The sequence below is a fragment of the Mus caroli genome, unplaced genomic scaffold, assembly GCF_978045245.1.
Source record: "Mus caroli unplaced genomic scaffold, Mus_caroli_1 scaffold_4, whole genome shotgun sequence".
Taxonomy (NCBI): domain Eukaryota; kingdom Metazoa; phylum Chordata; class Mammalia; order Rodentia; family Muridae; genus Mus; species Mus caroli.
Genome location: NW_028227259.1, coordinates 65,043,774 through 65,061,156, shown reverse-complemented (window position 1 = coordinate 65,061,156; position 17,383 = coordinate 65,043,774). Strand labels below are relative to the sequence as shown.

Below are 17,383 nucleotides of genomic sequence, written 5' to 3'. Positions count from 1 at the left end.
GAGATTATGTACACATAGATTAAGGGCTTTACATATTCTGCGGCTCCAAAACTCTTGTCAAATACAGCCTACATTAATTCTAGAGCCATTGCTTCAGTGTTTGAAGACACTAAGGTCTTGAACTTGGCGTTAAGACAAATGTCATACTGTGATTGCTGTTGCTATCAATACCATTTTTCAGACTCTAAACTTTAGACCCTCTTGTCTGTAATCAAGCACATTTTGAACTAATACTGGTGAGCAGGGGACTCGAGTTAGTTTCATTGCTATACATTTAGGAGAATATGACAAGCATTTTGTAGCTCTCAGGTGCTGTATCTGTCATTTCGTGATGGACTGACACATGCTATCTTCACATCTGTCCTTTCTAGGTGTCCCAGGCTGGAGACTTGTTAATTGAAGTGTTTGTGGAAAGAAAGGAGCCAGACTGTAGTATTATAATCCGGGTGAGTCTTAAGGAAGGATATGAAGTAGACCATTGGAATCCTCAGAGCTGGTTGTAGCTAGCATGTTTTGTAGTTTAGGCTTTCTTCAGTTCCAACAGTGCCTGATGACAAGAGTGACCTTTCCTAGACCCATCCCCTAGGAATCGAGTATTTAAGTTGTTTGGAAAAAAGTGTCATCTGTATGTTAGTTACGATGATTGCATACATTTAGAAAATGAACTGAGAACCAGTACTTGCTTCTCCTCTTCCTAAGATTGTGACAGGAGACAAGTTATTTACACTGCTTCAGTCTCCATTTTCTTCCCTATCAAATGTCTTTCTAATCTAAATGTAAATAGCTGTTTAGTTAGTACCTATTTATATTACTATTAATGCCCAGCCCCAGTTCTTACACTCCAACATGTAAATTAGAATATTAGGTTACTAGGATACCCAAGATATAAGATACAATTTACTAAACGCATGAAACTCAAGAAGAATGAAGACTGAAGTGTGGACACTATGCCCCTCCTTAAAATTGGGAACAAAACACCCATGGAAGGAGTTACAGAGACAAAGTTTGGAGCTGTGACGAAAGGGTGGACCATCTAGAGACTGCCATATCCAGGAATCCACCCCATAATCAGCTTCCAAACTCTGACACCATTGCATACACTAGCAAGATTTTGCTGAAAGGACCCAAAGATAGCTGTCTCTTGTGAGACTATGCCGGGGCCTAGCAAACACAGAAGTGGATGCTCACAGTCAGCTAGTGGATGGATCACAGGACTCCCAATGGAGGAGCAAGAGAAAGTACCCAAAGAGCTAAAGGGATCTGCAACCCTATAGGTGGAACAACATTATGAACTAACCAGTACCCAGGAGCTCTTGACTATAGCTGCATATGTATGAAAAGATGGCCTAGTCGGCCATCACTGGAAAGAGAGGCCCATTGGACACACAAATTTTATATGCCCCAGTACAGGGGAACGCCAGGGCCAAAAAAATGGGAATGGGTGGGTAGGGAAGTGTGGGGGGGGGGTATGGGGGACTTTTGGGATAGCATTGGAAATGTAATTGAGGAAAATATGTAATAAAAATATTTAAAAAAAGAAAAAAAGAATATTAGGTTACTCCTTTTCTTTGAGCAGAGATAAAAATACATAATTTTCATCTCATTGTATTCAATAATTTGTTTTCTTTAGGGATGGTAGCAGTATTATTTCATGTTCTTGCTTAGGAAGCTGAATTTTTTCTATGTAAAGAGTTCACATTCTTCTAGTTAATACAGATTCACTTCATTATATGCTTTAAACTCCTAATATGTTAAGTGCATTATGACTATTAACTTAGCTAATTCCAGGGCTTATGTATTAGCACTGTATGTCATTACTTGTCTTGCTTAGGACATGGCGTCGGAACATGACCATAGAGTCTATGATCAGATTCTGTGGAAGTCATTTTTTACTCATTAGGTGCTTCACTGTTCTTATTCTGAGTGTATGACTGTGGTTATACTAAATATGAGAAGCTCTTGTAGATTAAATTACAGATTGAATCACTTAGCAAAAGAAGATATAAAATAGTCTGCATACATATATATGTATATATGTTATATTTTATATACTTTAAAGTATATGTCATAAAATATATATGCATATATGCATGTATGTATATATATATATATATATTAAAGCATGTTTTAATTTTCTTTTTCTAATAGAGTTATACTATTTATGACAATTTGGCAAAGTTCCTTTTCTTTCTATATTTAAATAAAAACCTATATAGCTCTAGGTAATCTGGAAAGGCTGCATAACAGAAACAAACTGTTTAGTAATAATCAATATAATTTACATATAGCTTTAAGACTGAAAAGCAATGATGTCATTGTGTTTATTCTGTTGATTCTGATGTCAAGCTCTGGAAGCATATACTACATTTTAGGGAAATGGAAAATGGGAATTAAAAGACATTAAGAACACAGCACAAACCTGGGTCACATAACCCATCCTAGATATTCATTGCAGTGATGTTAACATTCTGTAAATTAACCCTTTCCTGAGTGTATAGTTCAAGGCACTTCCTGTTTCACATACTGGTTTTCTCACTTGCTTTTAGTTCTCTAAGAAGGTGTTCTTTCTTTCATATTCTCTCTCTCTCTCTCACTCTCTCTCTCTCTCTCTCTCTCTCTCTCTCTCTCTCTTTCTTTCTTAAATTTCCAGCTCTGGAGAAATGACTTAACAGTTAAAAGCACTGGCTGCCCTTCTATAAGACCCTAGTTCGAATCTCAGAAATCACATGGTGGCTTACCCCATGAGTAAATCCAGTTCTAGTGTACCCAATATCCTCTTGCCTCAGTTGGTTATTAGGAATTCATGTGGTACACAGACATACATGTAGGGAAAACATCCAGACATGTAATATAATAAAACTAAATTAAAATATTTTAGAGCAATGCAGATTTGAGGCATCATAGACTCTCGCACCTTCTATTTCTATTGCTTCATGTTCTCCAAGTTGTTCCTGGATGCTAAGGTCCTTTGTAAGTTTTCAGTTCTTTGAGCTTCTCTGAATACAAAAGATTTGTCTTCCATTGTCTATTTAATAGATTTCATAAACTAATCCTTGAATTTCATAAAGGTAGAATGAGTGAGTTATCTATAAAGATTGCATACAAGTGCACATGTGCACACACACGCACATACACATACCACACACACACATAGGACTGATGAGCAAATCTAAGAAAACCTTTTAGGATGTTCATTTGCTAAGAACATGCAAACTAAGTTATTATTGCAGTGTTATAATGATTAATATGACTGCTTTTAACATTATCAGTGAATTCTAACTAAAGAAAACAGTGTTGTTTTTAACATTATACAGTCATAATTGTCAAGTCCTAAACTATGAAGAAACTGATACAAACCCCAGACTCCCTGTAAAGGTGGCATGCTTACACAGTGCCTTCTGGCTATGAGATGCGTGTGGGTCTGGGCCCCAGACTTGCACTGCAGAATCAATGGACTCCTGAGATACTAACTTGAATGCACTCTGTATGGCAGTATGCTACCATCTGTCACTTGGCGTGGCAGGGAACACCACAGGCTCCAAAACCCTGGGGCTTCTTGGCATAACAGATAATATCTAATCATCTTCATAATATTTAGAGCCCAACCTGAATAAGCCAAGTAACTGTTCACTCTTGATTATAGAAAGACAAATGAAATTTTACTGTGAGAAAATTACCAGATTTTTATGGTAGAGTTGGGTTTTGTTTTGTGTTGAGACTAGGTGAATTTCTTATGAGTAACATAAGAACATGCTAAGAAAATAATTATCCCCAATATGTCTATATTACAGTATCTCTTTACTTTGATATTACAGTATATTTTATGGGAAAAAAGTCTCATCGTAGTTTTTTCTTTGTGCTTAGAGAATCATGAGATATGCTACTTTATTGCCTTAGGACAAGACACCTTCTATATCAGGCATCTTTGAAGTTATATCCCATCTCTTACAGATATCTCCTGTGATGGAAGCTGAAGAGTTAACAAATGATATATTAGCGATAAAAAATATCATTCCTATGAAAGGGGATATTTGGGCCACATTTGAAGTCATTGAAAATGAAGAGCTAGGTGAGTGGCTTTCATGCTAGAGATTCTTAAATCCCTTATACAGTGACAGACACCTTGGGACAAGTCATTGCTAACATTTGCTGTTTTCCTAAAGGTTCACATCTCATTATGAATTCTGTTCTACCTCTCTGCCTGTCTTGACATATGCTATCACCACTTGAGAGTGACTTCCTATGATGTTGGCTCATCAAAATAATTAATTCTTTCATTAACTATATAAATATAGTATAAAGTGTTAAGTGTCTCTGTTTCTGCCTCATCAAGTAATAGTTTTATTCATAAGGACAAACTGTGACTTATACCAATATCCTAAATGTCACCTCACTATCACCTTGTATCTGCGTGCTCTTTATTTAGTAAGAATACATATTTAAAAGATTGTTGCCCACTGTAAGTCAATAACTTTACATAGAGCAAAAACTTCTCATTTGGCTGTTTGAATTTCTCCTATTTCTCAATTTCTCATATTTCACAAAGAAACTGAAGAATAAAGAGACCTTTTAAACCACTTGACTACCCTGGTTGCCAAGTGCTGAATAAGCTTAACATTCTAATGACACCATTTGGTATTAAAGACCTATAGGACAAAAAACTAAGATGCAGAGTTTCATTGTACCTTGACCATCTGTCTAGCTGATATCTACTAAGGTCTTGGGACCCTTTCAAGTATAGCTGTCAAACTGCCAAAAAGAAAACCTTGCCACCCCACAAGGCTCCAGAAAAAAATTAAAATTCAATTGTGATCTACCCCAGGGTGCATTATTTGGGATATTGGAGTCAGCATTAGAATATAGGGGATTATATATATTGGCATGCCTGCACCACTCTGTCTTGATATTTTTACTCATTTGGTTTTTACATGCATAATTCCTTGAAAATTAATGGGACTTAGGATATGGTATTGTCAATATGTCTTGTCAAGGTACAGTATGCCTAGTGCTTGGGTGTCAGTTCTCAGTACTTGCCTTCATTAGACTCTGTCCCCCCTGGACAGAACTGCTCTGACAAGTGACTCCTGTGACCTCCCAACTGTGAAACTCAGCGGCCCTGCTTTCAGCATTCTGGTATCTGATGTCCTGTGCTGTCGATTGCAGGTGACCTTTCTTTTCTCCTGTGGTGATCTCCAGGCTATTTTCAGAACTCCTTCCATGGTTTGGAGTCTTCGATCATTTCATCCAGTTTATGCTTTCTTTTTCTTCTGTCCATTGTCATACATTGTGTTTGTCCTTACACAATTCCTTTGGTTATCCTTTCTGTTTTTACATATTTGTTAGATTATCATAAATTCTTTATGCTTGGCTTGCATTAGGAAGTGGGTTTTTCCCATGTATATCTTTGGTTTTCACGCATCAGTGACCCCTACCTGCACTTGATTACCTCCTTTGAAGTCTCCGCCCAGAATGACTCTGCCATAACCTGCTATGGTGCTCATATTCCCTGGCTTAAGAGAAGCTTCAGGGCAGAAGTAGAGAACGCATCTTTCTTTAGTTTTGTTTTACCTCCAGTGCATTATAAGTAATAGCTGTAAAATGAAAATCTTGATTAAATAAAGAATAATATATAGCCATAAGTTCGAAATTCTTTTGATTTTTCTCATAATGGAATAGGTTTGATTCCTGTCCTCATTATATTTGTGGGTAAAAGATATCTATTGACATTATCGCCAAGGTTTTCTTCCATCTTCAAAATCTTCTTTTCTCTGCTTCCTCTCTTTCTGATTATTCTATCATTTCAGCCTTCCGCACACTTTCAAGACATGGATAAAATATAGACATCTTCTTTGCCATGATAAAGCATTAATATTGTCTGCTGAGGTTATTAATGGAGTCCTCATTTCTATTCTGAACTTACAACCCTAACCTTTATTATCCACATTCATATCTGTAATCTGTTTTTCTGTGGTAGAAACCAGAGTCTGTTCATTTCTGTGTATTTCATGCTGGGTCTCTAGTATGCTTCTCCTGATATTCCCAACCTCCTCCCACAAATCAATTCCATAGACTTCTGACCCACATGTAAGCTGTAATCAGACCCGTTCTCTCTGTTGATTTTCTGTTCCTTGCTTTTCTGTCATTGTAACAAATATCTGTAATAAACATCTGTAATAAACCATGTAAAAGGAGAAGAGAATTCTTTTCTCTACCACTCAAATGTTTCAGTGGGTGGTTGGTTAAACTTCCATCCTTCGCTGGGCAAAAGATCTGGGTGGAGCATTTGGAGCAGGGAACGCTTCTCATCACTTGATAGGGAGGAAGCAAAGAAACCATGTCAAGGTCTCAGTTTCCCCTTCAAGAGCATGCTACAATGATCTACTATTTTTTCCTTACAGAATACTTGGCACAGATTCCACCATACCCTAAGAGCTCTTTAGTCCCCAACTAAAGAATTATCTCCTCAAAGAGCTTCATTTAAGGAGATTTCACTGAGGATTTTGGTTTTATGAAACACATAATTCCTATATAGAAATATGATAGCAAAGATTTCCTTTTCTCTTATAGATACTATGGTTTGGAAGATATATGTATTTTAATTAATATTTTAAAGTTCTTTTCCTCATGTATATGTAAAATGCTAATAAAATACCAGATGGGATAGAGCAGGGCTTTTGCTCTCTTGAGTTTGAGACTAAGAATTAGATGTAAAACTGCCATAATCATTTTTGAAAACCTGTACCACAAATGGCAGATATTTAAGGGTAGCAGCTGTTATTTCTGATGAAAATTAAATAGCTCTCCTATTGAACTCCATAATAAGGTTCAATCTTTGCCCATGATGTAAACAGTTATGGCATTGTCTTTTATGGAGCTGTAGAACTTTTTAACCTCTCCTCTCTTTAGCCTTATCTTCTTTTTAATCAAATGCTTCAAGCAGACGGTATGAAGTTCTGTTTCTAGGTTATGTCATCCTTTTACATGATAAATGCCCTATCTTATATACTCTGCCATGAAAGAAGTCTGAGAGTATCAGCATAAACAAACATATGTTTTTAAGACTTTATGTTCAAATAATGTTTGATAAGTCCGTCCATTTTGCATGCTTCTCATTCCTTTCTTAAATTTGAAGTTTGTGTCATTTAGTAATGTGTGGCGGTTTGTAATATTTATCTCCTAATTTTCAACTCTCTTCCTTATCTAGGAGATTGGGTCTGCAAGGCTTTCACCCTCCCCAATTATATCATACAGCGATCCTGATCAGAAAAAATGCACTTAGATTTTGTGACAAGAATTAATTATCTGCTCATTATCAAGCTTCTGTATCTACTGTAACACATTTCAGTTATATTAAGAACATAGTTTTGTCAATATGAAATCTGCTTATAACTTAATGTAATAATGGCCCTATTTAGTACAAGTTTTCTGACAATCAGAAATTTCATTACCAATTCTATTCCATGGCACACCGATCCCCTAGTCTAGCACCAGTGTTATACCTACCTTGCCTCACCTGCAGCTCAGTCATAATTTTTATGGATGCGATTTTTAACCTATTGCTGCTATTTATTTATGTATTCCCCTCAAAGGATGACCAAGTGATGGGAAGAAGGCAAACTGATTGTCCCCTTATATTGCCTTGTTTGGGACTCAAAAATGTCCTCGTGTTCTCTTCCCTCCCAAAAATTACATATGAGAAACTATTATGTGCAATGTGTATAAATATCAAGGTTTATTCTAATATGTTTAAGAATCAAATCTTTGGTTCTTAATTAGATGACTAGGTAAAGGTAGAAGTTAAGTAAAAGGGTTTTTTTTTTTACATGTAAAGTCAGAAGATTAATAACAGGTAATAAAGAGTGTCATTGTGCATAGATAGATAGATATACATATATCCATATATATGAATATACATATATCCAGATAGATAGAGATAGATAGAAATAGAGATAGATAGATAGAGATAGATAGATAGATGATACATATAGCACCTGACATAGTGGCTATTCTGGAAATGATAACTGCTAATAGGATCACTATTATCATCCTGCATGTGATTTAAATAACAGTTGTGTAAAGGGAGTACTTACTATGATTAGTTTATATTTGGATGTATATACTTCCAAATCTATTGAATTATGACTCACATAACCACTTATGAGAAATTTTGACCTTTGTCCATTTTTTCAGAAAATACTTGAAAAAGTAAAATGAATATAGCACAGTTTTCATCATCTTATCCTTTGGCTGGTTTAAAAAAGACCAATGTCTTGTTTTTCTGATGAACTTTTTGTTGTTGTTGTTAATTTATGGACCATGAAGTAAACTCACAACAGACTTCAGTCCTGGGATAGTTACGCAGTCTGCTGTGTCATCCACACTGTGCTGTGTGCTTATGTATCTTTATGATGCGTGGGTAATAGCCATTATGGTAATAAAGAGGCAGGCTCTCATGAGCACAGAAAGAAGAATTGCATTTCCTTATGGACACAAAGCCAAAATATTAATCTCCCTTATGTGGATCTGTATTTATTGATGGCTTCTCTCCTCTTGGATAATATAGTCATAGCAGAAGAGGAGGCAATGGACTTGTCCCATACTCTTCTGTCATCGGTTTCAATGGAATCAGCATTATTACTTCAACTGCATAGTGTGCTGTACAGTTGGGGTCTGAAATCATAGGCTGCTACACAGCTGCAGAATTAGGATAGAGCTGTGGCTGTTTCTAACCTTCACAGTAGAATATCTATTCTGCCTGCTTCTTTATTCGCTGATAGTCTACTATGAAAAGTTTCTATTTCCCCCAAATAGGCTCCTTTTATGCACCCATCTTTATTAATGGTTGACATATTTTAATCCACAAAGAGAACTTCCCTATCAAGTGTTGACTACTGTTGGGAATGTTTTGTAATACCCCCTGTGAGGAGAGTATGATGAATTTTTCTAAAGCAAGATATATAGAGATTAAGAGTCAGCAAAGAGATTTGCTTAAGACACCATTACTTATTTGCTTGTGGCTTCTTATATAGAGCTAATTTATAATATTGCCACAAGGTTCATATATTATTACTAATAGTTAAACATAGATTGCTCAATAGTATGTCTTCTTTTAAAATGTTCCCTGGAATCATATTTTGTGATATGATATTGACTCATGATGAAAATCCTAGCTATAAATTATTCATTATTATTTGTTTAAAATTATAAGATTGTAATCTTGTTGAGATGAACAATGGGTTAATTTTTTGGCTTATGAATATTGGATAAGGTTAAGCTACTAGTCCCTTTAAAGTTATTTAATTGCACATGCTAATAGAAATGTTATAAAAATTAAAAACAGACTAAGAAACATGGTTATTTTAGTAAATGAGGTTTTATCTTAAAGGGAGTACTTCTCAATTTTAAAACAGAAGTTTCATAGATTAATGTATATAACAAGTTGGATGAAGGCTGTCACCTATCTAGGTATTTCCTTCTCTTGTTTGCAGTTCTTGTTTTATTACAGCTTAAGGAAAAATGTTTACATTGTTGCATATAGACCTTTGCTCGAGAGATCTTAAAACCTGTAATTACGTTTCTACACTGGTACTAACTCGGTTTGTGTTTGCAGAGCGTCCACTTCACTACACAGAGAATGTGTTGGAGCAGGTGCTTCAGTGGAGTTCATTAGCTGAGCCTGGTTCTGCGTATCTTGTGGTGAAGAGATTCTTAACCATTGACACCATTAAACAGTGCAGAGGTGAGCATGCTTCCTTCACTCTGAGAAGGTGGTCAAAAGTTCAAGTGGCCTACGAGCAGTTATTAAGACACGAAATGTCTGGAAATAGAGAAAGGAGTAGCAAGATACAGAATCTGATTTCATAGAACTGTGCATCAATTTAGTGTGTAGCGCTGTGGTGGCAGCAGTTCATCGGGTGGTCCAGGGTAATGTGATGGAAGAATGCCTTGTATTTCTGAGGGTAGTTTGTGCTTATGCATGTTGTGTTCCAGTTTTTGTATTACAGTGAGTCTTCTTTAATGACATTGGCATTTCTGGCCATTTGAGAACCACAAGCTAACAGACTGTGTGTGTGGTATAAGTCTCGATGTTATTTTGATGACATTAGAAATCAAATAAGCACAAAAGCAAGGGCATATACACTTAACACCAAAGAATGGGACCACACTGCAGAGATCAACAAGAGTTCGGAAAATCATAGACAACAGTCTCTCAGCAGAGATGTCAATAGCTTGATTTTTGAAACTTTTCTTCTGTTGTGTTGTCATTACTTTACAGCTTAGAACAGCATTTCCACTGGTCTTACCTATAAAGCAATCTTCAATTATACACATTGAGGTCTGTTAATATGAACTTGCCTAATACTTTAATACATAATGTCATTAATATCTATTGTTACTTACTATTTGCATACAATTAACCAAACACTACATACCAGGTGTCATTTACACTTTTGAAAATAATTTATTTATTATTTAAACATGAATATAGTACATTAGCTCAAGTCCCTAACCCTTTCCTCCCACTCAACTTGTCCTCCTTCTCATCACTTAGGCTGGTTTGAGTGAGGGTATGTTTTATGCTTGCTTGGAATTGGTGAACTGTTTGGAAATAATTAAGAGGAGGAGCCTTGTTGGGGGAGTTGTGTCAGTGGGAATAGGCTTTGAGATTTCAAATGTCCATTCAGGCCAAGTCTTCTCTCTTGGCCTACCACCAGCATACCAGACTGTAGCTCTCAGACTCCAGCAACATGGCTACTGGCCACCATACTCCCTGCCATAGTGACAGTGGTCTAACCCTCTGAAGCTGTCAGAACGTCCCGCCCTCTTTCTCTCTGCCTCCCTCTGCCCACTGCGCTCTGTTAATCCAGTGAATCCATTTAATGCTGCCTGTATATATTTAGATGTGGGAGCAGCCACTAGCTCATGGCTAGACTCTCAGGACCTGCGTCCCTGGAACTGACTCTCTATCCCAATAGCTCCTTAGACAGAGGTGAGACTAAATGAACTCCTCCCTCATCCACACTGGGATTTTTGTCTGGTTTGTCTCTTCTGCAAGTCTTATCCATGCAGTGCCTGCTATGATTGTATGTGTGCAAATGCATTTTCATGTCCAGAAAATACTGTTTTGCTGCAGACATCCACTTACTGTCTTTCTGTTCTGCTCTGCTACTGATCCCTGAGCCTTGAGAGGAAGGAGTGTGGTTTGGGAGTCTCATTTGGAGCTACACACTCCACAGTCTCTTATTCTCTATACAGTGACCTATTGTTGATCTCTATTAATTGGCAACTACTGCGAAAAGAAACTTCTTTGATGAGACTTGAGAGATGCACTAAACTATGAGCATAAAGATAAGAACTTAAGTGCAGTTTATATTCCTGTGTCCAGTTAACATCATACTAGTACTAGGTTCTGCCCTAGGCTCTTTGTAATGCTCGCTTTAGGTTTTGTTGTTGTTGTTGGTGGTGGTGGTGGTTTTTCTTTAACAAGTCTGTGTCAGTTTTCATGTTATTCTATTTTACAAGTGAAAATTAGAGAATGTAACTTGTCCTGCATTGAAAATAAGTTGGACTATCGTTTAAGCATTTTAAAAATTAAAATTAGAAAGGAGGGTTCACGGGGGAGCTCTGAGATGCTGTGGACATGCTCAGTGTGACTGTCTACTCTGAACTCCTTGTCAGTGAGTTAATTATAGCAAAGTTTTCTATGATAATTTCTAATTTCATAGTACTGTCTTTTTTGTTCTATTCCATTTCAGATTATTTTCATCAAATGCATTATTTACTTTCAGTCATCTAAATAAGCAAACACATACCATTTTTATTACAGAAACATAGCCTTCTACAACATTTATCTTATTTCAAATCCTTTTACATGTCCCTTTGAGCCCCATCATGCTCACACATGATCATGAGAATGCAACCGACATCCATGTCACAGACCAGTTTTCTCAGATAGAGATTGTCATGGCACCCTCCTCCCCCCCCCCCCCCCACACACACATGACACCCTAGGGATGTCTGTAGTTGTGTGAGAGTCACAGCATGGGAGAGTGTGAGATAGTGAAAGATTTTGATATTTAGTTTCTGGATTCTGCTAATGAGTCTGAAAAGCACAGAGCAGGTCTGTATGATTTATTTTCTAGATTATATGACAGTGGTGTCAATTTAGAACATCTGTAGAGTATCTTTTGTTTGTCTGTTATTCTTTTAAAAAGGGAAGCAGGGCAAATATGTGAGGGAAAGCTTGAGCCAGCTTTGTAGATTTAGAAATAAATCTAATAGGAATTTACAAGACCATGTGTTTTATTTCTAGATCCCCTCAAAAATTTAAATTATCAAAGAAAAAGCATTTTCCTTGTGAATTATCTCCTTTTAATATTATGGCATATATCTGGCCATTCCCTTGTTTTAGATAGAAATACATTTTCTTTTATAACCACTATTATGCTTTCAGTAATAATATTCTTCTAATGTTGTCTCATTGTCTACATATACAGTTGTTTAAAATTTATACCAGCATGCAATATCTTAGCTGTTGATTGATTATTACTCCTCTGATCATATATTCATAAAAATACAAGGAACTAAAAGTTAAAGTACTGTGATAGAAAGCAAGGTTTTGTGCAAATTGAGATGGGATCTCCTAAGCAGGTGTACACTTCATGGTTGTTCAATTATGCAAAAAAAATCGGGATGGTACAGATTTAGTTGATTAAGAAAACATGAGAAAATCTGCCCTATGATCTGCTGTCTACAGCATTGCTAAGGAACTGGGTATCAGAGGAGCAGCATAGTGCCTCCGATATTCTGAAGTACCATCCTGATGGGTTGGAGTCAGTGACTGTGTCCAGGTCTCTCTCAACATCCCCTGTAATCACTGGGGAACCCAGAGGCAAGAAAGCATTCCTAAGGTGGCACTTTTTATTGTGCTTTTTATTATTTAAAATGACATTTAAATTCAAATATGTCCTGATGTTTTTCTCCCCCTTCCCTAAGTCCTTCAGATTCTTTCCCATTCTCTATGCAGCAGCTCTCAAAAAACAAATAAAAACCCAACAGACCAATAAGAAAACAAAACAATGCTTGTCCCTCTAAAAAAAAGACCATGAAACTGTTATATATGAAATAAAAGCTCATATGTGTGTGTGCGCACGTGCACACACACACACACACAAACAAACAAACATGTAGTCCATTATATATTAGTCAACTACTCCTGAACATGAGGCCAAGCCTGGAGTGGTTGATACATCAAAGTGTTTCTACATTGAAGAAAGCTGATGTTTCCCCTGCTAGTAGATATAGATGATAGTTCAGTGGTTAGCCTATATTGTAGAAGCTGATTTTTCATTAATTCATTATTTTTTTTGATTTTTAGACAATTAATTGAAACCTTCTTTCTGAGTAAAATGTTAGCAACTATTTCCTGTTAGTATTTCATGTTAGTATTTCCTGCATTCATCTTAGAAGTGTGGAAGCCACTAAAGAAATCCCTACTTTCAAATTGCCCCTACCTCATTTACAAGAAGATTAACAAGGGTACATTCATTCTTCCTAGAATTAATGTATATCCCACAAGGTGAATGGGATGCTAGAGAAATACCACAAGTAAGCATTTTGATTAAAGCATTTTCTATTAGTACTTGTATTTGGGGCTCCAAATAGGAATAATAAACTTCTTTAAAGATGTTACTTTTTATTTATTTATTTATTTATTTTTATTACGTATTTTCCTCAATTACATTTCCAATGCTCTCCCAAAAGTCCCCCATACCCTCCCCCCCCCCACTTCCCTACCCACCCATTCCCATTTTTTGGCCCTGGCTTTCCCCTGTACTGGGGCATATAAAGTTTGTGTGTCCAATGGGCCTCTCTTTCCAGTGATGGCCGACTAGGCCATCTTTTGATACAAATGCAGCTAGAGTCAAGAGCTCCGGGGTACTGGTTAGTTCATAATGTTGTTCCACCTATAGGTTTGCAGATCCCTTTAGCTCCTTGGGTACTTTCTCTAGCTCCTCCATTGGGAGCCCTGTGATCCATCCAATAGCTGACTGTGAGCATCCACTTCTGTGTTTGCTAGGCCCCGGCATAGTCTCCAAGAGACAGCTATATCTGGGACCTTTCAGCAAAATCTTGCTAGTGTATGCAATGGTGTCAGCGTGTGGAAGCTGATTATGGGGTGGATCCCTGGATATGGCAGTCTCTAGATGGTCCATTCTTTCGTCACAGCTCCAAACTTTGTCTCTGTAACTCCTTCCATGGGTGTTTTGTTCCCAATTCTAAGAAGGGGCACAGTGTCCACACTTTGGTCTTCATTCTTCTTGAGTTCATGCGTTTAGCAAATTGTGTCTTATATCTTGGGTATCCTAAGTTTTGGGCTAATATCCACTTATCAGTGAGTACATATTGTGTGAGTTCCTTTGTGACTGTGTTACCTCACTCAGGATGATGCCCTCCAGGTCCATCCATTTGGCTAGGAATTTCATAAATTCATTCTTTTTAATAGCTGAGTAGTACTCCATTGTGTAAATGTACCACATTTTCTGTATCCATTCCTCTGTTGAGGGGCATCTGGGTTCTTTCCAGCTTCTGGCTATTATTCCATGAATGTTCCATCAATGTTTTAAAAGGGTTTGACTGAAACTCAGATTTTTAAGGCAGACTAACATCTTTTAATATAGTTTTTTTGTACATGTATTACAAGTTGGAATTGTCTTTTTTTTTTAAACTGACTGTAGACCTTTTAAAAAGTCTGTTTCTTAAATAGTGGTTTTCAGCAATGAATGTCTTTCAGTACGCTTGACTTTCTTAATGTCTTGAATATTATGGGATAGATTACGTGTGAGCTAGGTATTCAGACTCCGGTGTGTATGCACTGACCAATGTGTCTTAAATCAGAGTGACTACCTACTCTAATATTATTATACCATTTGTGATATTCACTACACCCAACAATTTGAATCTAAGGAAGAATAGTGTAAGCAAAGCCAGTGTGATTTCAATGACAATGTATTAGAAAAAAACTTTCACTTAAGAAAAAATCATTCTTGAAAGCACTGAAGGAATGATAGGAAAGATCATTTTCCCATTCTTAAGGTTTTAAAAATCCTTAGTGACCAAGGAGATATCAGTGCTCTGAGAACAAGATTAAACAGATGCAACCACATTTTCTGTTCTTTTTCCATTTATATTGGTTATTTATTTGCATCTCAAGTGTAACCCCCTTCCCAGTTTCCCCTCCACAAAACCCCTATCCCTTCCTCCCTCCCCTTCCTCTATGTGGGTGCTTCCCCATCTGCCCACCCACCCATCCACTCCTGCCTCAGTGTCCTAGCATCCTCCTACCCTGTGTCATCAAGCCTCCACAGGACCAAGGTCCTCCCCTCCCTTTGATCCTGGACAAGGTCATATTCTGCTACATATGCAGCTGGAGTCATGGGTCCCTCCATGTGTACTCTTTGGTTGGTGGTTTAGTCCCTGGGAGCTCTGGGGGTATGGGGGTCTGGTTGGTTAATATTTTTGTTCTTCCTATGGGGTTGCAAACCCCTTCAGCTCTTTCAGACTTTGCCCTAACTTCTGTATTGGGGTCCCTGCACATTTTCTTTAAGTAACAGATAGCTAATGTTTTAACATTTTTTAAAAAAAAAAAACAAAGTTGGCCCAGAATGTGCTCTAGCAATTTTAAGGAGTTTCACTAAAATATCATTTGCTAAGTATCTCTTCTTCCCGAAGTCCCTGACCTATTTCACCATCACTCTCTATCTCCTTAGTAGCTGCCATTCAGTCCTAGATATAAGGGTGTGTTTGCCTTGGATTGTATTTATCCTAGGACAGTTTCTTCCTCCTTTTATGGTATAAGCATGTGTTTGATGGTGTTAGAAATCATCTGCCCATCGCTTCCTAACTTTAGAACTTTATTGTACAATATATGCTCTTTTAGTACCCTCAGCAGTCCTACTTAAAATGTAGTTATAAGTCAGAATCAATGTTACAACTATACCACATCTAATTACTGCTGATGTAAGGTAATGAGATAGTGTGGTTTTATACAAGTACTTTTTATATAATATACTTCTATATAAGCATGTGGTGTAAGTATTTCTTGCTGCTGCTTAAAACTCAACCTGTATTTGTTCAGGAACAGCATTTCATTGCTGAGAATCATTTAGTGTCATGGGGATTGTAGTTGTGAGTTAATTAACTTGAAAAGAAAGATAATAATAATTTAATTTCTTCCTTAGGGATTAAAGTTGAAACATTGAGATAAAGAGAATGAAACTTCATTTAAGTTGCTATTTAGCCTTCAGCAGAGCTATTGTTCTACGACCATCTTTTACTTCATTTTCTTCCTACTAAGTTTCTGCATCTGCACCACAAGTAAAATCTAAATTTAGTCTTCTGTAGTATCCCAGAATATATGATTTTATATTGTTGAATCATATTCTAATATAAATTTATTTTAAATTACCACATTAAAATTTTAATCAAAAGAATCAAATTGTCATATGAATAAGTATCTCTGTGTGTTTGTATATTTATATTGTTGTACATGACAGATGTCTTTAGAATACATTCCTCTTAGAATTAAGCAGTCTAAATAGAATAGCTTTTGACAAGTTTACACTTCAACAGTTAAAACCATTATTATTAGTAGACTTAAGAAAATCAAAACAAAAATAGGAGTATGAATCATAACCTAGTTGGAATTATTTGTATTCTACACTCTATAACTTCTTGCTGATACACACACACACACACACACACACACACATGCACGCACGCACACACACACAAGTTCACAAGTTTGAAGGTTCAACCTAACCTACTTCAAGGGGGAACTATTGCTTTAAAATATTTGATAATCACTGTGGACTTTCCTTTTTTTCCCTTTATTCACTTAAATTTGAGAATAATATTCTTGCATATAACATTTCCTTTTTATTTCTCCTACTGAGTTTGAGAGTTAGTCAGTAGTAATCACTAGATTACCCATGGAGAAATTCTAGAGTATGGAGACATTGTATGGCTCCATCAGGAGACCTACTAGTCAGTGGAGAGAAAGCATTAGAATCAAGACTTTTAATCCAGCCCAGCTTCTAATCTATCTTTAGCCCTTGCAGCTCTAAAATCAAGAATAAATCTGACAGTGGGTTTTTAATCATAGATGCAATCTATAAGCTATCAGAATTAATTTTTCTCACCTTACTACTGCTGGCCTTCCATAGTGAAAGAATTCAGTTAGTATTAAGGAACACCAGTTAGGAGGTCATATTTTTATATAAAAACATGAATCGAAGGTTTGTAAATATTTGTTTGAGAGAGAGCATGTGATATATCCATTTGCCTTGAGCATATCATATACTCTGTTTTGTTCGGTGCGTGT

The 17,383-nt window shown here is 36.7% G+C and overlaps 1 protein-coding gene across 4 annotated transcripts in view; it reads left to right on the top strand.

The window, feature by feature from the left end:
- The window catches only part of Arap2 (ArfGAP with RhoGAP domain, ankyrin repeat and PH domain 2), a 166,028-nt gene that overhangs the window by 126,135 nt on the left and 22,510 nt on the right, over nt 1-17,383 (top strand). For all 4 annotated transcript variants that reach the window (XM_085836702.1, XM_029477281.2, XM_021162421.3 and 1 more), the window contains 3 exons: nt 372-446; nt 3,952-4,069; nt 9,611-9,739. In XM_085836702.1, coding sequence (XP_085692828.1) covers nt 372-446; nt 3,952-4,069; nt 9,611-9,739 — 322 coding nt within the window. The remainder of the gene's footprint in view (nt 1-371; nt 447-3,951; nt 4,070-9,610; nt 9,740-17,383) is intronic.